The sequence below is a fragment of the Aotus nancymaae genome, unplaced genomic scaffold (assembly GCF_030222135.1).
Source record: "Aotus nancymaae isolate 86718 unplaced genomic scaffold, 86718_ANA_hifiasm-v0.15.2.pri h1tg000036l, whole genome shotgun sequence".
Classification (NCBI taxonomy): Eukaryota; Metazoa; Chordata; class Mammalia; order Primates; family Aotidae; genus Aotus; species Aotus nancymaae.
The window spans coordinates 86598233-86619054 of NW_026988450.1; the positions used below are offsets into that span (position 1 = coordinate 86598233).

General features: G+C 48.7%; 1 protein-coding gene across 1 annotated transcript in view; it reads right to left on the reverse strand.

Annotated features, from left to right (window-relative positions):
• The window catches only part of COL22A1 (collagen type XXII alpha 1 chain), a 287201-nt gene that overhangs the window by 176167 nt on the left and 90212 nt on the right, over positions 1-20822 (reverse strand). The window contains exons 12-15 of the mRNA XM_064384626.1: positions 10789-10842; positions 9347-9400; positions 8191-8235; positions 5681-5725 (exon numbers count right to left, since the gene is read on the reverse strand). Of these exons, the coding sequence (XP_064240696.1) occupies positions 5681-5725; positions 8191-8235; positions 9347-9400; positions 10789-10842 (198 nt within the window). The remainder of the gene's footprint in view (positions 1-5680; positions 5726-8190; positions 8236-9346; positions 9401-10788; positions 10843-20822) is intronic.

Here is a 20822-nt window from a genome sequence, read left to right on the forward strand (position 1 = left end):
TCCCTGCTTTACAGAGAAGCCCTGGGGATGTTAGAAGGTGGCCTCAATGCTGGACGATGGTGGCTCGCTCTGCTAAGATGGAGCTGGGGCGCTGTCCCACCCCATGCCAGGCAAGGTCAGGCAGCTGGAAGGGCCTTTTCCAAGGGAAGATGGAAACCTTCTTCTTGCTGATGTAAGAAATCAGAGAGGTTCCTGAAAAAATAAACTGTAAGCACCCACCAATACGAGAGCCGAAAAGGGCGTACAGCATCACCCGACCCAGGTTCTTCCTTGGACAAGTGGGGAAACAGAGGCACAGAGAGGAGCCAGCTCTCCTCCAAGTCACTGGCACATCAGCAAGGGCGTCGGAGCCAGCGCAAAGCTGACCTTCAGAGCTGCGGGCTCATCCTCGCCTCTTCTCTGTGTCTGCTTCTCTTTCTCTCTCTCCTCAATCCCATATAGAAAGCACATGCTGCCCAGAACCGTTCTAAGTTTTCTTAAATATTAACTCATGGAATCCTCATCATATCCTTATGAAGTAGATAAAATTACTCTCTGCAGTGAAGAAACCTGGGACTCGGAGGTTAAATAATTCTGCACAGGTCACACGGCTGGCAGAGTCCAGAGCTGGGATTCAATGCAGGCTCCAGGATCACAGGGCAGGTCCTCTCCAGCCCTGGGTCCCCCCACCCAGACGCCTCCACACTAATGATGCCCATTCCCAGGGACCTCCACCCAAAGGACTGCCTCGTCTTCATGGTGGGGACTCCACCACCATCCCGTTCTAGGAGGAGCGCATCCTTAGGCACCTCAGGATGAGTCACCGGAGGCAAGCTGCAGGGACTCAGAGGCTGAGGAGGGTGTGGCTGAGGTGCCTCCCTGCACCTCACCAGGGGTGGCCCTCCCTTCCTGAGCTTACCCCAAAGGACCCTCCTGCAGCAGGTAGAGCTATGGCCGGACCGGAAAGGAGACAGTCTAGGGGAAGCAGGCCCACGTTGTGCATTTCCAGCGACACTTCAGGCCCGGTAAGCCACAGCTGGGAAGGCACAGATGGGGAATGAGGAGTTTCTGGCTCCTGCTCGCTTTCTAACAGGCCACAGGGTGCCGGGAAACCCACGGCCTCTGGGCTCAGTCTCCCCCTTCACAATCAGGAGAGCTCCCGCGGCTCCTCTACAGTCCTTTCCAAGTCTGGTCATTTAGGATTTTGATGGAACTGCGGTGTTTCTTGACGGAACAAAAGTCTTAAAGCAAGCCTCCAAAAGCTTGCTGGAAGAGGGTCCAAGTCTCCACAGAAAAAAGCCTGTTGCTTCCAACAGTGTTTTGGCAAGAATAAAACACTGAGCGTGTCCAGACTGGACTTCTCCTGAAGCGAGTGGGGAAAGAAAGAAATGTGTGTGAATGTGTCTGTTATGGGCCCAACACTGTCCGTTATCCACCTTCCAACTGGCTTCAGAGAAGACATGAATATTTCCACCCTGCCGGTGAGAAAACAGTCTCCTGTAGCTGCAGCGGCTGTCCCAGTGGCAGACCTGGCCCCCCGGGGCCTGCAGAGAGCTCTTTGCTTTTTTGGGAAAGCCGACTGCCCCCGGCCTCCGAAGCTCAGCTGAAGCCCCCGCAGCCTCCAGGAAGCACGGGATCATGTTGGGATGGAGACGGTTCCCGCTCTGAGCCCTCGGTGAGTGTTTTCTCCCTCTGACACTTCCTGGCTAATGTGGCGCGGTCCATGCAGCTTCCTGCTGGCCGTCTCCTCCACTCCTAGGCTTCCTGTAAGCCTGGGCCCCACAGCTCATCCTCTAAACCCACCTGCACATCACCAGAAAGCCCCAGTCCACACACCTGTGAGTGAAGGCCCTCTCCACGCTGACTTCCATCTTGTTCCCGCACCATCTCTCACCTGGACCCAGGGCTCACCCGTGTGTCAACAGAGGACTGGTCACCGACTGTCCTGCAGGTACCAGCTCAGGCAGGGAAGACTCGAGGTGAATAAGGAGCGTTATGTTAAAAAATCCAAGGGCCTACATACGCATGGGGGTGGGTGACTGAAAAGCAAACAAATGCCACGTGGGTGACCAAGATTATCAGGGTGAAAAGTAGGGGGGTTCTAGCGGCACAGAAGCGGAGGCTCTGGGACAAGCCAGGGAAACCAAGGAAGACTTCTGAGCGAAAGATGCTTGAGCAAATGGTGTTTCCAAAAAAAAGATTTCTATGCAAATATTTGTGGCTGGATGGCTGGGTGGGAGGGCACGCAACTGAAGCAATGAATAGAATACAGGAATGGATACGTCCGTTCACCTTTTCACACATTTCTAATCAGACTGTAGGTTCCTTAGGTCAGAGATCATGCTTATAGTTTTTGGATTCTTTACAGTTTTATCAGCCAGGCATGGTGGTGCATGCCTGTAGTCCCAGCTACTCAGGAGAGGCTGAGGCAGAAGAATGGCTTGAACCTGGAAGGTGGAGATTGCAGTGAGCTAAGATGACGCCACTGCACTCCAGCCTGGGTGATAGAATGAGACTTTGTCTCAGAAAAATATAAAATAAAATAAAAAATAACAACAAAAACCCCATAGTTTTAGATTTTTTCAGAATTTCTTCAGAGTTTCTTCCTGAGGCAGAGGGCACTGCAGGGCTGGGATGTGCCTCTGCAAAGCCTGGGCGCTGCATGTGGTCTGGTTGCAGATGCTGAGGCTGGGGACAAGCCCCCAAGTTAAAATAGATGTGTTCTTTAAAAACAAACAAACAAACAAACAAAAAGTTCCTTTTGCACTTCAGTGCTGTGTGACTTACACCCACTTCCTGGACTGCTGGCGCATAGAACAGCGAACCCAGATGAGGCCAACAAGCCTCCAGGAGCAGAACCACCATGGGCCCCTGAGTGGCCTCCCCGTGGCAGGCTCGGCCCAGCCCCAGGATTCAGGCAAGTCTGTCTGGGGAGTGCTTTCCCAGGCTGATCCCGGCTTCCGGCTGACCCCCACCCAGGTACCACATTGGTACTGGATCTAGTTCTGATGACCGAGGCGCTAGGGGTCTTTGGCCTCCATATCCCCGTCAGATACAGCTTCCTCTTGTCTTGATGCAACTGGGCTCCGCCTGTGCTGCTGTCCTTTGGGGGGTTCCCAGGCCACGGATTCATCCATTGTCCTTACAGGGGATCTAGCCTTAGGGGATGGGATTTGAAGGCGTCATCTCTTATTCACTTATTCATTTAGCAAACGAATCTCAAAGGCCACCTCTGCCCCGGCTGGACAGTAAGCACTGTGCACCTACAGCCGGCTGTGGAGTTGACTTTGTAAATATCCACCACGTGTTGGCAGGTGTTGCCCGCTAAACCCCTGGGACCGTGATGGAGGGCCTGTGCCTCAGGCCTCCCTAGACACGGCCTGCACTGGGCGGTGCTGTGGGAAGACTGGATGCCTGGAAGCTCATTTCAGACTCCAGGCCAGGGACAGGCTCCACCTCTGACTGCACCCTCAGCTGACAGCCAGTGTGGACCCCACATGCCTGGACCTCCCACCTGAATCACCGCTGAGCCAGCCACACACTTTGGACGTGAGTCTCAACCTTCTTCTGGCTTCTACAGCCCAGCCCTGCTGTGGGGAAGTTCTGCAAACCCCACTCACCGCTGCACAGGATTGAAATAAGACCCCTGCTTGCTCAAGCACCACAGCTGCACAGCAACCCACGCTTCTGTGTGCCCAGAGCCTCAGTTACTCCAAAGGCCACTATTATGTCCTCACAATGTGAAGGAAGGAGCAGAGGGCTCACAGAGAAAGCAAACAAATGACCAGCAAACAAATCTACAGAAACAAGTGAAAACTCTCAGAAGAACCAACAGATGCAAATCCTAATGACCAGGGTAGGAGGTAGGGGTTTTGCTTATTAAAGTTAAAATGATTAAAATTTAATATACAAACAAACAGAAATGATGTTTGGGAGCCTGCGCTGGGGAACGAGGCCAGTCCCTGCCTCCCTGAATGGAAAGGAACCTTTCGGAAAGCAATGTGAGCGTGGGCGTTCAGAGCCACAGGCAGGTTCATTTGCTTTAGCCAGTAATTTCACTTCTGGGAAAGCAGCCTAAAGAAATAATCATAAATTTGAAAATAAATACATAAAGCTGTAAGTTTAAAACTGTCCACCAAAGCATTCCTTGTTTTTTTTTTTTTTTTTTTTTGGACACCGAGTCTCACTCTGTCGCCTAGGCTGGAGCGCAGTGGTATGATCTCGGCTCACTGCAACCTCCACCTCCTGGGTTCCAGAAATTCTCCTGCCTCAGCCTCCCAAGTAGCTGGGACTACAGGTGCATGCCACCATGCCCAGCTAATATTTTGTATTTTTAGTAGAGACGGGGTTTCACTGTGTTAGCCAGGATGGTCTCGATCTCCTGACCTCCTGATCTACCTGCCTCGGCCTCCCAAAGTGCTGGGATTACAGGTGTGAGCCACAGCACTGGGCAGCACTGTTTTTAAAAGTGAAAAACTAGAAACGATTGTAAGTGATCAATACCTGGACAATGCGTACCTGAATTATGGTTTATTCAGTCAATGGAATGCTGTGCAGTCACTTAAAACAAGCTCTAAAAACTCCATGGCAGCACGGAGGAAACACTGCATGTCAGAACAGCAAACAGGACACGCCATGGAATATAGGGTGCATGGCTGTGGAAGGAGACTTCCCTTGTGTGAGGATCTTCACGGGAAATATGCCTCCGTGCCCACTGCAGTTGTATCAGGATGGCAGGATTATGGGCTATATTTCACTATTTTTCAAATATGTTAAACTTAAGTGAAGGATAAAGAACAAGTCCCTATAGAACTAGAGAGTCACATCCTGCAGGAAGACAGGATGGGGCAGACTCCAACAGAGCGTCTCAGATATGGGCTAGGCGAGAGGGCCTAGTCCCAGCTCTTGGGATCCATTGCTCCAGATCAAAAGGAACTCAGTGAATGGGCCTGGGAAGAGAGGACTGAAAATTCAGCACCAGCTGCCGCTTGGGAAGGTGGAGCTGGGTTGGATTTACAGCGCTTGGGCAGCGACCCCCGCTCCCCAGTGGAACCTCAAGCCAGCAACAACAGCAGCACACGTGGCGGAATCCGACCGGAGGACTCGTCCACTGTTACCTGGCAGCAGTCACAAACAGCCTCCGCCTGGCCTCCTCAGACATGCCGGTTGCCATGGTAATCTACATCCAAGAGCCCGAGTGTAGGCCAGTTCACGACACTTGGTGACTGTGGCTCAAATGCAGGTCACCAAGGCCACTCCTGTCACCCCTCACCCTCCCTTTTGTTTGAGAGCCCAGATAACTGAGGAGCGGAGAAGTTATGCAGCTTGCCAAGTAAGATGCCAGTCCTCTGAGGCAGCAATGGGGACTCTGGAGTCCAATCCAGGGCTCTTTTAAAACCTGTCTGGTCTGGAAACCCTACACTCCGCCCTGATGCGGAGAATGACAATACCTGCAGGTACAGAGACCGCAGCCTTCCCAGCACAACTTACACTTAGGGTGGGAAATGGACACGCTCTCTGCGCCAGCCCTTGCCTGCCACATGCACACACATGCACAAACATGTACACATGCAATATACATGTACACACATAGGCATGCATGCACTCACACACAAGCACACACAGAGCAGATGGTCCCAGGCACCCTCTCCCTCTTTTCTGTGGAAAGCCATATTGATAAATGAGCACAGATTGTAAATACCTTTTCTCCTCGAGTTCCCTTTTCACCTCGTTCTCCTTGGAGACCCTGCGGGAAAAAAAAAAAAAAAAGAGCAGTGACCCAACATCTTAGTCTGGCTTCTCTGTGCTCACCATGGGCGGGTCTGTGGAGAAAATGCCTGGCACTTCCAGCCCAGGGTGGCAGGGATGGTGACAGTGAAGACCCCATCTCCCTGTGTGGTCTGAGGCCACAAAGCAACCACTGTGTGATCTGGGCCTAGGTAGCAGAGGCAGGCCACTTCCAGAGTGAGACCTGAGTTCCTGGGCTTGTCCCTTGGCTTAGGCTATCCAGGTCCTCATGGTCATAGATTGGGACATAGCCTGGCTCCTGAGCTCAAGTGGCCAAGGACAGAAATGTGGCTTCAGAGTCAGTTTCCCCCATCATACCACGCCTGTGATGCTTCATGACCCTGGTTCCCAGGAAGGGGTCCCAACATTGAATCAAAGAATGGCTCCTTTAAGCCAATGCCCCTCCTCCCTCAGGGATACGGTCACTGTCTATCCCTATTGCTCATCGCACCTTCTTCTAGAGCAACACCCAGACCCTGTGCTGTGGACTCCCTGCTCCTCCGTGTGCAGACTAGGTGGGAACGTCAGCCAGGATGCGGGGTTCTCTGGGTGCAGGATCTAAAACATGACACCCCTGCTCCACCCACCCCATCGTCCACGGTCACTCGATCCTCTTACCACGCTTTACTTTGTTGACAGTACTCAGCCCTGGATGCTGCATTTTCTGCCTCCCTCAAGTAGAATGGAAGCCCCACCAGGGCAGTTCCTTCAATATGTTATTCCCAGAGTCTAGAACAGAGCCTGTCACATGGTAGGCACTAATACGCATTTGTTGAATGAATGACTGACTCAGTGAGTGACTGTGTCGATCCCTCATCTAGCACAGGAACCTTGGAGGGGTTGTTTCTGAGGGCTACTGCCCCACTCTGAGAAGCAGAAGGCCCAGCAGTGCATGTCCTGCTCTTCCCAGGTACACAAATCATCCAGTGAGGCGCTGGGGCCACCCATATGAGTTGATGAAAGCATAGTTCCTCCCAGACAGCGGCCTGCAGGTCAGGCAATGGCACAGGGCAGGGCGTGCTGGATAGGCAGGAGCATGTCCTATTTAACTATGAATTCCCTGTGGGCTCCACTCTCTTTTCTCTCCTTTCTTGGAGAAGAGACCCTGGGGCATTCAATGGAAAGATGGTAGAGACAGCAGGTAACACCCAGACCTCCTTGTTGATTTCAGGAATGATACACACATGACCTAGAGAGAGTACAGAGCCCAGGCCACGGGTGCTGTCCTAAAGAGTAGAGCATCTGCAGGGCCATCCAGGCCTAGAGAATGAGCGGACATCCTTGCTGTTGTAATTTAATCAAATATTTTGGCCATACACACAGAGGTCAGAGGTCTTCAGGGTCCCCCTGGCAACCCAAGCTGCTTTGTTTGTAAATGACATTTTACACTGCTTCATTTGGAGAGAATCTCAAATCTTTCTTTTTTTTTTTTTCCACTTTAAGTTCTGGGCTACATGTGCTGAACATGCAGGTTTGTTACATAGGCATACATGTGTCATGGTGGTTTGCTGCACCTACCAACCTGTCATCTAGGTTTTAAGCCCTGAGTACATTAGGTATTTGTCCTAATGCTCTCCTTCCCCTTGTCCCCACCCACTGACAGGCCCCAGTGTGTGATGTTCCCCTCCCTGTGTCCATGTGTTCTCATTGTTCAATTCCCACTTATGAGTGAGAACATGCGCTGTTTGGTTTTCTGTTCCTGTGTTAGTTTGCTGAAGATGATGGTTTCTAGCTTCATCCATGTCCCTGCAAAGGACATGGATTCATTCTTTTTTATGGCTTCATAGTATTCCATGGTGTGTTTGTGCCACATTTTCCTTATTCAGTTATCATGGATGGGTATTTGGGTTGGTTCCAAGTCTTTGCTATTGTAAATAGTGCTGCAATAAACATATGTGTGCATGTGTCTTTACAGAGAATAAAGCATAGTGTTAGATGTTCAAGAAGCCATTTTGCTCTGTGTATACCATATCTGTTTGTTTGTTCATCTCTTTATTCATTGGACATACTGAACACCTATTATGTGTCTGGCACTGTTCCAGGGGCTAAGAATTCAGTAGACTCCACCCACCCTTCCTCCAAGAGTACAGGACTGGACAGGCTGGGGAAAATGAATTATTCAGATTAAGGATCAAAAAATCATGGGGTACTGGTTAAAAATGCAGATTCCTGGGGTCTACCCTGCTTTGTTATGTGAGAAAGGGGTCCCAGGAATATGCATTTAAACCTGTTCTGTGGATGATTCTTACGGACTGTAACATCTAAGTATTTCTGGTCTAAGAAAGGAGAGACCAACCCTTCATTGGCATCAATAAGGCAAAACAGCATTATTGTCTAGATGCAGGTGGAGGAACTTGCTAGAACCTGGTTCTTGGTTCCTGGAGAAGGGGTAGAGCCCCTGCCCAGACAAGTGCCTTCACTTACAGGAGCTCCTCCATGTCCAGGAAGTCCAGGTGGTCCTTGGGGCCCCTGCAGAAGAGCATTTACAGAGAAAAGTGTCGGAGATGGAAGGGAAAGGCGAGCGCCGCAGCACAGCTCGGCAGTCCCAGGTGCGGTGACAAGAACAGCCGCCTCTCATCCCACCACGTGCTGCCCGTACTGCTCGCGCCGGTCTCACCAGCAGACACCCCCTCGATCTTTGCTTCCCTTCTCTATTTAGAAGTCATGCCATCTGCTGCCTGGTGGAGCCCTGATTTGCACCCAGATACTCTTGACTTCAAGGAACAGCTAACGGTGTGTGCCTATGAGCCACCACGAGGCCAGATGCAACTATTCCATTTCACTCTCCTGTGCCCCTTGGCCTCCCCAGATCAGGCCTGGATATGTTCACAGCTTCTGAAACATTACAACTGATTCCCGTGGCTCATCATTCACACTTTGCCATGGGCTCAGTACAGCCTGGACAAGTCCCGACACAAAGCCCAGCAGAAGTCTGCAGACCTAGAGGCGCCTCTGCTACTCAGACCGTGCAATGCTATTGCCTTTGAACAACTAGCTTGGAAATACCTAGGAAAGGCTGCTAAAATAACAATGTGCATTCATTCCACCAAGGGCATCCCAATTTTTAATCTAGCCTAGTGTAATAAAAACATAGTAGATAAGGATTAACACACAAATGCACACATGCATGTATTCAGCACTTCACTAATTTTAGTGGAAAACAAATGATGTCAGTATAGTCTTCAGGACCACAAATAGGGGAATGTTATGTATTACAATACATCCATATGAATGTGACACATTACTATATCCACATATGATTGGATACATCCAATACATCCAATTCTGTGCATTGATTAAGAGAACGTATGGGGCCCATCTGTATTTACATAGAAAGATGCTTTTCATCTCTTGTTAAATGGCAAAGATAAATGACCAAGTATGATATAAACACATTTTTGTAAACATTTAGGAAAAATCACTTATATGTGGATATACACACACAAATGTGCACACAGTTTTATGAGAAGGGGAGGCAGGGAACCTATCTGAGCATCTCTTCTGCACCTAAAGCAATTGGCTTTGCACTGGGACTTATCCCTGCGAGCATCAGAAGGGCCCAGCTCACAGCAACACTTACCCGCATGCCGACCTCACCCGGCAGCCCCGGCTCTCCCAGCTCTCCTGGCTCCCCCTGAACAAACACAACAGCACAAAGTCATCGGCAATGGGACACAGGTCCAGGCACATAGAGCAGCCCACAGCCTCCCAGGGCTTCTGCTTCCTGCAGCTCAGAACTCATCACAGAAACAAGGTAACCCCCAGCGAGCAGGGCCCAGGCTCTCCTCAGATGCTTTTTCTATAAGCAAAGAAGCTGACCTTCGCTGCACACAGTATTTTTTTTTTTTCTTTAGAAACAGGGTCTGATTCTGTCTCCCAGACTGGAGTGCAGTGGCACAATCATAGCTCATTCATTATAACCTCAAAATACTTGGCTCAGGTGATCCTCCCACCTCAGGCCTCCAAGTGGCCTGCACTACAGGCATGCATCACTGCACCAGGTTGTTTTATTTTTTGTAGAGATAGAGTCTCGCTTTGTTGCCTAGGCTAGTCTTGAACTCCTAGCCTCAAGCGATCCTCCTGCTTCAGTCTCCCAAAGAACTGGGATTACAGGTGTGAGCCACCATGCCCAGCCACACAGTATTATCTCCATTCCCATTCACTCCTGTGGCTGGAAGCCAACAAAATTAAATCTGGAGAGGGCAGGGGAAAGTATAAACTGGCACCGCCCTGATGGCTGTCTTCACGGAAAGGATGCCGGCCACCTAGAGTGGAGTGAGAAGAGAGTCTAGGCGCCACGGAACTCTCCTTTCTCTCTTGTCTCCAGGAGTTTAGACCACCTGTCCCGAAGTGCTGCCAGCTGTGGATCTGAGCACTGCTCACAAGCCAGGTTCCCTCTCGGATCATATGTGGCTGAACGTGGTGAAGGGATCAGAGAGGTGAAGAATGCAGAACTAATGTCCACTTGGATTCTTGGTGGAGAGGAGACTGACCCACCAGAGCTGAGATCACCTTGAGCTTGGGTTGCTGGAGGATGTTGTAGCTCAGAGGCAGACGAGATGAAGAGGTGAGGTTTGGGGTAATGATCAGAGAAAAGTTGGCCGGCCACACAGATGTGGGGTGCTGCTTGGGTCTCACTCTGACTCTTCTAGCTACAAACTGGGGTCTTAAGCAATTCCTTTGCCTCACTGGGGCCAGTTCCAAGTCTAGGCGTAGGGGCCTCATTGGCACCAGTTCCAAGTCTAGGTGTGGGGGATAACAAGGCTGCCTTGCAGAACTACTTGTTAACTAAATGAGAAAATCATTTCCAAGGACAGGCAGGCAGTACCCAGGGGCAAAGCTGCTGCTGGTCTTGTCACAGCTATTAGGCTGAGCTCCTGGGACCTGGGAGGATCCTGATACAAATAAGTCCCCGTGTAAGCCTGGCCCTGGCAATGTCACCCACTTGAGGACACAGGGCTCTGACCAGGAGGTCACCAGCCCAGTGCTGCCTTAGAGCCAGGGCAGAAGGACAGAACTTACTCTCATGCCTTTGCTGCCATCTCTCCCAGGGGGGCCGGGCAGGCCCATGGAACCCTAGAACCAGAAAAAGAGAATAGCAATTAGTACAGAATGACTTAGACAGACTCTCAGAATGCTAGTGCAGCAGAGCACACGCCAGGAAGGGACGGAAACTGTGGCCAAGACTGCTACTGCAGCATGGGCATCACTTGGGATAGAATAAAATGCAGAATCCCAGGTTTCACATCAGATCTACATCAGGGTCCACATTATAGCCACATACCCAGGTGATCTGTATGCACTTGCCATGGGAGTGAGCAGCTTTGGTCCACAGCCCTACCTAGCTGGAGGTATGTCCCTTCTTCGCTCTGGGCTTGGTGTCACATGTGTAAAGTAGAGGATCGGGCTGCAGTGGGGCTCTCAACCTTGGCACCACAGACATCGGGCTGGATAAGCCTTTGCTATGGGGCTGAGCTGTGCCCTGCAGGATGCTCGGCTGCATCCCTAGATGCCAGCAGAACCCTCCAGGGATGACAACCAAAAATGTCTTCAGATATTGCCAAACACCTCCTGGGTGGCAAAATCCCTCCTGGTTGGGAACCACCGGGCTGGAAAAGGTATTCAACTTGTTTTAATTTTAACTGGGACAAAACTCTTTCTAAGGAATCTCATGCAGACATGCATGACATGCATAAACACGGAGCAGCTGTGGAAAGTAGGGGGCTAGACCAGCTCCTCACCCCTCTTTCTATTCCACATACTTCCTAGAGAAGGCATGGGGAGGCAATTTAGAAACAGGGAACTCCAGCACCTTTAAGCTCCCACCCAGCTCCAACACCACTTGGTGCCAATCAAAGGATCCAGCCGGAGACCTCCCGCCCTGCTCCCGGCTCTCCATCAGTGTCCATGTGGCATTGAGCAAGGCTGCACCTCTCTCTGGGCTGTTACCACTTATATAGCGAGAGTGCTGGATATTCAGTGAATGAATGAACACTTGAATCTCTATGTAAAGTTTACAAAACACTATGTGCTGAAGTATATTTCTATATACATCATCTGATTTACTCATCATAATCCTATGAGATATGTATTATTTTCTCAAAGCATATCAGATATATTTCTTGTAGACTTTATCTACAAACATGCATGCACACACAGGCTTTTAAAATTTCCATGAAGTGCCTTCCACGGTCTCAACATTCTGTCTAAGTCAGCATGATATTGAAGAGAAAGACTGACAGACAGATGTCTCTGGCCATGGCATGAGACAGACATGAGTCCATCTCAGCTCTAGACCTTGCTGGCTGTGAGACCTTTTTTTTTGAGACATGGTCTCGTTCTGTCACCCAAACCGGAGTGCCGTAGCATGAACATGGATCACACAGCCTTGACCTCTGGAGCTCAAGAGATCCTCCCACCTCAGCCTCCTGTGTAGCTGAGACTACATGCACACACCACCACACTTGGCTAATTTTTGTATTTTTTTGTACGGACAGGGTTTCACAATGTTGCTCAGGCTGGTCTCGAGCTCCTGAGCTCAGGCAATCCACCTGTTGGCCTCCCAAAGTGCTGGGATTACAGGAGTGAGCCACTGTGCCTGGCCTTGGCTGTGAGACCTTAAACACACCCTAGAAGGCTCAGGGTCCCACTGGCCTCAGGTGTGAAGTATGGATATTGCTACCAGTGGCACGATGGCTACAGGTAAGACGAGGTTTGGTAGATGAAAGTGCCCACGCTGTGCTGTGGAGACAGAATTGAGCTTCCTGGTACTGTCTGTTCTCTCAGAGACCCAGACCCACGATGATAGAGGAATCCCATGGAAGCACCACACCAGTGCACCTGTAGCCTGGGAAAGAACACCTTCGCCAGCTGCTGTGTGCAGCAGAGGCGTCCAGGGATGGCCACACAGACTTGCTCTGCTGCCCTTACCTGACGAGTCAACAGTGGAGCCAAAGGGACTGTGCCCAGAGGCAACACCGATTCGCTTATAAGTCATTTGTGGTTCTCAGGCTGGGGACCAGGAGGGTCTAATCCTGGGCCCTGAGGGGTAGTAAGTTCATGTGGGTGAGGCCTGGCAGAGGAGATGTCTCCAGCAAGGCAGCCTAGTGAGCAGGCATTCATGGACTGGGCAGGCCGAACACCACTCCTGCAGCCCTCGCTTAGAGGAGGGTGGGTACTTTTGGGCAAATTGTTTACTCTCTGAGTCTCAGTTTAGCTTTATTTTCTGTAAAATGGGAGCAATCATGGTGTACTAGGGTTCTCTAGAGGGACAGAACTAATGAATGAATATATATATATTCAAAGGGGAGTTTATTACGTAAGAATCAGAAGATCATGAGGTCCCACAATAGGCCATCTGCCGACTGAGGAGCGAGGAGAGCCAGTTCGAGTTCCAAAACTGAGGAACTTGGAGTGCAATGTTCCAGGGCAGGGAGCATCTAGCATGGGAGAAAGATGTAGGCTGGGAGGCTAGACCCATCTCTCCTTTCACATTTTTCTGCCCGCTTTATATTCTAGCTGTGCTGGCGGCTGATTTGATCGTGTGCACCCAGATTGAGGGTGGGTCTGCCTCTCCCAGCCCACTGACTCAAATGTTAATCTCCTTTGGCAACACCCTCACAGACACACCCAGGATCAATACTTTGTATCCTTCAATCCAAATAAGTTGACACTCAGTATGAACCATCACACAAGGCCATTATGAAAAGTTGTTGTAAGTATTAAAGTCCCCGAGGTGCTTCACAGAGTATTTCCAAAGTCTCCTCTAGATAAGAAGAATCTGATTTACAGTCACCATGCTTTATGGAAGCAGGAAGGTTGGGGGATTCTTTGATCAAACAACTTTGTGAAATGCAGAGTCAAACCAAGTGAAGCAAGTTCCTTTACAGTGGGTTTTCTTGAAGGCTTACTCATGCCCTTGTTGATGATTCTTCATGAGGCCCTGGCCTACTGAACACTTTTCAAGGGCATGGGAGGAGCTTCTGTGTCTCAAAGTGCAGAGCCCATGCAGGGAGAGGGGCTGCTGCTTCTCAGAGCCACATCTAGGGCAAAACTAGGTCCAAGACAAAATGAACAAGGGCTGTTTATTTTTAAACTTGTGATGGAGACCAGGCTACCATTGCTTTCATTTCAGCAGAGGGTTTAAAGGTGTTTGTTAGAGAATCAACCTTATTTCTAGGGTTAAAAAAGGAAATACTAAGACAGCCTCAGATTGGCAAGTGTTGTATTTAAGTGGGATTTCTGGAAGGCAGGAGACATTCTAATTCTAGTATACCTGTCCATCCTTGGCTAGATACAAAGTGGCAGGTGAGTGGTTTGGGAATATTTCACAAGAGAAAGGATTGTTCAATGGGAAGGATAGGGGATTTCTGTCATCAGTTGTTTCCCAGGAAAAGTGGGGACCAGTGGGTTGCTTTTGTGGGTTAAACTGTCATGAGCATCTTCCTTGGGAGATGCTGTCATGGCAGGTGCTTTCTCAGCCTCCAGTTACACGTCAGCAAAATGAGTCGTCACCTCCCCTCCCCTTGAGTCACTTCCCCGTTTGGCTGTTTTGGAATTTAAACTTTAAAATCTGAGATTGAAAGCTGTAACCAGTATAGGAGGAAGTGATTTCTACAGCATAGAACACCAATTAAACACATGTCTAATAATGGCAGAACCAACTGTCAAAATAATATGAATAATAGTGTGTTAACGTGATATGACAGATGTTGCTGAGGATAGTTTATCTATTTCACATCTATGAGGCGCCAGGCACTGAGCACTTTACATCCATCACTGCATTCAACACCTGCCCACAACAGCTCTATGAAAGAGACAGAATCATCATCTCCATTTCAGTGTTTACAAAACAAAAGCACAGACAGCTGATCAGCTCTAATCTAATCAGCTGATTAGAGCTGATTAGATTACATTATTTAATCTGCCCAAAGTTACAGCACTTGTGGAAGAGCCAGACTCCAGGCCCTGGAGTATGCTTCCGAATGTCTTCACCACATTTAACAGCATCCAGACTCACCTCAGTTCCCTGGTTGCTGGGCAGCCCTGCAAGCTAAGTGTTGCTATCCTCAGGCTACATTCAAGCACACTGGGGCACAGGGAGGGGGCGTGACTTTCTCATGGCTACCCAGGAGTCTACATGGCAGAGGGAGGCAGGTTGGGGTAGTTCACACCTCAGCATCCAGCCTTCGCTCTCCCTCTCCAGGGATCCTGCTCTTCCTCTTCAGCCTCCCTCAGCCCTGCTCCTGTGGGAATACCAGAAGGAACACTCCCTTGACTGCCTCACAGGTGGAGAAGCTCTGCATGGAGCCAGGAGATGGTGGTGAGCAATAAATGGGCTCAGCTCCCCACATAACCTGTGTCTCCAAGGTCCATGCTCTGACCCCTACCTGCCTCCTGCACTAACCGGGGCAAATGGTATAACCATTTCCTGATGGCAGGGACACCAGCCCATGAGCCACGTCCCTACAACCCTAGGAATCAATTACAGATTTTCTAATAGGAGGGAGCATCAGAAAAGGAGGAGAACTTCCTCTGAGGCCATGCGCAGATGGTGCCTCCGTCCACAATCAGGCCTCTGGGTGACTCACCTGAGGTGTCAGCTACCCACTTACGATGGCAGGTCCTTGAATGACCAGTCTGTTTTCTGGCTCCCATGGGTTTGGAAACCCTGCAGCTGAATGCAGAGGGAGGGACATCTTGATGGGATGGGCTCCTGCCTCAGGAATGAAGGAGGGGGCAGCAGGGATCCTTGGCCTCTCCTCCTAGTTGTCAGTTCTCTATAGCCTTTTTGGTTCTGTCAAATGATGCCCAGTAGGTATCTGTGTGAATTTTTCTCATCCACAAGATGGAAGCTCTGTGAGATGTGGAGCAGGACTAAATCACCTCTGCACTTCCGGCATCTGGCTTCATAGAGTGTCCACAGGGCCATGTGTGCTTCAATTCTTTCTAGAGCCTTGCGGACTTGTAAGGGAATGGAAGACTCTCTTTAAAATTCATCTTATAGGGGTATGTAAGCCCCAGAAACAAAGTGAACAGCAGGGTGTGGTAGAGAGGTAACGGTCCTGAGAGCCAGTGAACCACAGCTTCACTGTCCACCCCCACCCTCCCTGCCCCCCCATCACGAAGTACTGATGACTTTGGCCAAGTTGATGAAATGCTGAGTCTCAGTCATCTGTAAATAGGAATTGTCCATCTAGTATCAGAATTTGTGCTTCCAAGGACATGGAGAACTAGACGTGTTAGTTTTAGATGACTGGCGTAGTAGAAGAAAACCCCTTCTGCTTTGTTCAGAGATGTGGCCACCCTTACTGTGTATTCTAAGAACCAAACTAGAGGTCTCTATAGAAGTAAATATGTTCTGGGTCAGAGATGGTAACATCTCTTTTTGAATCCTTTTTACATGGTTAAGATAACCAAGTCAGCACTGCAAATAGATAGATTTTAAGAAACATCCCTTCTCAAGTCATTCTGAGATTGAGGCATTTCACTAGAATGATTCCTGCCCTATGAAAACTTTGCCCCAAGAGAAAGTCAACCTAACACAAATATTTCATTAGTATTAAGATTAGTATCACCGATTCTTAACATTACAAAGCACTCTCACTATGCCCCTGTGATAGACCTTCCAAAACCCCCAGCTGGACTCACCATCAGATGCCTATAGCAGCTTTGAAAAGGGAAAGTTACAACCCTGGGCTGCCTGTTCACCTTCCACCAGGAAAGTCATTTAACCTCTATGAGCCTAAGTCTTATCATTTCTAAAGTACAGGTTTACATGCTTTCAGATGAGCATTAAATGTGGACATAATTTGCAGACTACAAAGTATTATTGCAATGTGAGGTCTTCCATTGTATCTCTTGAAAACTAAGAACAATCATCCATGTGCATGGGACGGGTCAGGGAGAGGAGTTGGGGAAAGACTGGAGGACCCCCCAAATTGGTAAGGTCAGGCATGGAATGATCTTTAAAAGAATATGTAAAGCTAAGGATCCACAATAAAGCACAGAAGAAAAAAATGAAAAGAAAGGAAAGAGCAGGAAGGAAGCAAAGGAGAGAGAGAAAGAGAGGAAATAAAAGCCTAGGCTTAGGGGAGAGGGTCTGATCTGCATGCAGCCTCTGTCTCACATTAGCAGAGCAGAACAGACTCATTCCCCTCCTGTGTCTCAGCTCCTTCCCTGGAAGGGAGAAGACACAAGGAAAAGGAGTACCTCTGGCTTAAGGTGGCTGGTAAGAGGCCTAGAGAAAATAGTTTGGGAATGCTTCGTATACAGGGAAATTTGAAACAAGCATCAGATACTATTATTTTGGGTAGACTACCCAAGCCTCTATTTTCCACCTATAATAAGAGAATCAACACTCAGGGTATAAGAGAATGACAATGAGTGAGATACACTGAAGAAGATAACCACGGTTCAGAGAAGAGGGGCTTCCCTGTGTTCACAACGGCCGTTGTGACTCAAAATCAGGGTTTGGTTCCAAGTCCAGGCTCTGACCTCTTTTCTGCCCCTGCCTCTCCCTCCACCACATACACACTCACTTCCTCCATGACCTCATTTGGAGGCATATCGTGGGGACAACTATCTAGGAGGAAATTATCCATCTACCCACACCCAACTTGTCAGCATCCAGAGCCCCAGGGATCATCCTGTTACCTCATCAACTAAGACACAGAGAAAGGAGAGAACAAATATTTCTGCTGCTCTTTTGGCTAATTAAATATCAGGCCTTATTTCTAAATGTTAACAAAAAGATTGTTGCATTGCTAGAGATGCTGGTACTAATATTCTTTATCCATTTGGTAGAAGAGAGAGTAGGCTTTTTAGTGGGGTCTTAGGAATATGCTGGGTAGTGGTCACGGACCAGCTGCATCAACCCCACTTGGAGTCGTGTTAGAAGGGCAACTTCTCGGACTCCACCCCAGACATAATGAATCAGACGGTCTGGGAGTGGAGTCTAGCCAGTTGGCTTAACACGTCCTCCAGGTGATTTGGATGTTGTTGCAAGTTTGATAACCACTTCTCAGCACAGACAAATGCAGGCTGTGAAGTCTGAAAACATGAACTCAAATCCTGGCTCATCCCCATGAAGAGGTAAAGTCACCTGTGCCTGGTCCCAGAGGAATTTTCATTATATATTAAATAGGCTGTAAAACAAGGACAGCAATATTTACATCGAAAGTTAAACTAAATAGCACATGCATGAATCCTAGCAGATAGCAAGTGTTTGCAAATACGAGGTACTATTATGATTCGTAGATGATCTATGAATTCCTTTAGGTGAATTAAAGAAAGGGAAGGTCCTTTATGTTGGCCTCCTGGAACCTGCTTTCTAACAACACTCTCTAGGCTTCCTGAGGGTTTAGGAGTTACAGAAGTCCTTCTCAGGGGGAGACTGAAGAACTCTGACATTTTGCAGCTGCTGGTCGCCTCCGGGAGTAAGACCTCATTAATGCTGAGAGCACAGAAGATGTCATTTGGTTTATAAAAAATGGAACACTATGCTGGCGTAATGGTAATTATGCTTAATGTTTATGATCACTTTTTACTAACATAAGTCATCTATTTTCATTAGCTCATTTAAACCTCGCAGCAACCCTCCTAGGCAAGTACTATTATAGTTGTTAATTTATAGATGAGGAAAGCAAGGGTCACAGGGCTAAGTAACTGACCCATTGTTACACAGCTACTAAGTGACCCAGCCAAGGTCTAAATCCAGCCAGTCTGTGACCCGGGTCTGCACCCTGAGCTTCCCCTGCCCTCCCAGTTCAGGAGTCCAGCATTTACCCTTCCCATAAGTGTTCTCACCCTCTTGTATGAAACCCTCGGTTTTGTGGCTGGTCCATTAGACTTGGCAAGCACCTGAATGTCAGATGGAGCTAAAGGAAAAATGCAGACTTCTATCCCAGCTCTGCCTGGGGCCTGTGAACTTCAGAACTTCCCCAGTGTGTCCTTCAGCACCATGGACAGGGCCTGCAGCATCTCTATTTATTCTAACTCTGGGCATTTTGCCCTTAACCTACAAGGCTATTTGAGGGCACATAGGCAGCTAAACTAATTTCCCCTTAAACCCTTTAATTATTGTAAAAATAGAAGGCACTCAACCACAGTTATCCAACTCGATAACCATGAATAATGCACATTAATCCACAGGCTAAGAATAGGAGATGGGGGTGCTGATTAAGCCAGTCATGAACAAAGAGAAAAGGACCCAGAGCTAGAGGCAAATGGTGTAAATATATCTATATCTTAGAAGTTTCACAAATACAAAGACAAATGTACAATTTATATTTTGTGGTTCAGAAGCTCGATAATGCAGTCTTTATATAAAATAAGCTGATTCTTACAAGGTTTTTGAGGGTCAAGAATTCCCAGATAGCCACATCACATTGAAAGAGGGGCAGGGAACTGACACTGACCAATGCTGTGGTCAAAAGTAGGGGATCCCCACTTTTGTGTCTTGTGTCAGATAGACCCAGGCTTGGCCCCACTTGCTAAGCAGCTCTGTGACCTTGGCCACGGCCCAGCCTTCTTAAAGGGCTGTCAGGGGCTGAAGCTCATAAACGGAATAGCCTGGAACATTAAGAGGTCAATAAAAGACTGATGTCATGATTCTTCCCCTTCAAAGTCACTATACCATTCCAGATAAAATCACCAGTTCTAGCCAATACATTATACATTGTTCCTATTGTTAAAACTTGCCCATCTTATGCTTTCAGGGAGAGCTTTAAAAACTCAAAAAGTGTGTGTGCTATCTCCCTTTATGGTAAATATTTAATCAGTGGCAGAAACCCCTTAATGTTTTGGGGCTACCACTAACTGGGTAGCTTGTAAACTGCTGAAATGTGTTTCTTGCTGTTCTGGAGACAGGAAAGTCCAAGATGCCATCAGATTTGGTGTCAGGCGAGGGTCTACTTTTTGGTTCACAGATGGCTGTCTTCACGGTAACCTCAAGTGGTGGAAGGGACAAATGAGCTCCCTGGGATCTCTTCTATAAGGGTCAGTCCAGTCATTCATAAGGGCTGGACCCAATCACCTCCCAAGAGCCCCACCTCTCAATACCATCACCTTGGGGGTTAGGATTTCAACATATGAGTTTTGGGAGCACACACTTTCAGACCATGGTTCCCCTGATATGTAGAAGTGTCTTATGGTTTCTGGAGACCTTTCTGGGTCACCACTCTGGGAGAGAGGCCCCGAGAAGAAAATCCACATGTCACAGAGCAGAGCTCCCTCCTCATTCTTCCACACCCTCTGCAGTCCAATTCTACCTCTGAGCAATCTTCTTATCTCACAACTTCAAGTAAAGCCTGTCTTTGAAAGACACTGAAGAAAGAAGCTTGTTCCAGTGAGAAGAGCCCATTATTTAAGAGTGTGGACAGCACAAAGTGTGTCTGTCACGTTGGGATAAGGGAAGACCTGACTTCTCTGTGACTGCAAACCTGACAGTCATTCAAAGAGCCCCCATCCAATGAGAAGCAGGACCGATAGGAACACACATTCTCTCCACTGACTGTGACCTATCAGCCATACAGCGGTCAGAGTGATTTTGTTTTCTAAACACCCTACGTCCCCACCCTCCCATTTACTCTTAAGAGTTAATCATTCTCCAAAGCTCACGCCCCCATTAGCTGTCCCTGCCTGGCCCCCCAGCACCGTGCTGGGTCCTCAGCAGGTACTTGCCATGATTTTGAGCAAGCCAGAGCTCATTATAAACTATTTTGTACTCATATAGCCTTTTACAATGAAATCAATCACATGAATGTGTGAGCATGTTTTTCTAAGCCTCAGTGCCCCTTTCCATGAAATGAACATAACAATGCCTTTTGCCTGCAATCCATGGGAGGAACAAATAGGACAATGCCCACAGAAATGCCTGGCCACTTTGATGGTGACTGGACTAGAAGCGTCCCTAAGATTTTAGCAGGCAAAGAGGGATGCTGGGCGTGCAAGGAGGAAGAATCAATGACAGGGAGGCAGAGATATCCCGAGCATGTCTACGGAAAGATAAGCCCAGCATCGGCAGGAGACAAATACCAGGGAAGGGTCCCCTGGGC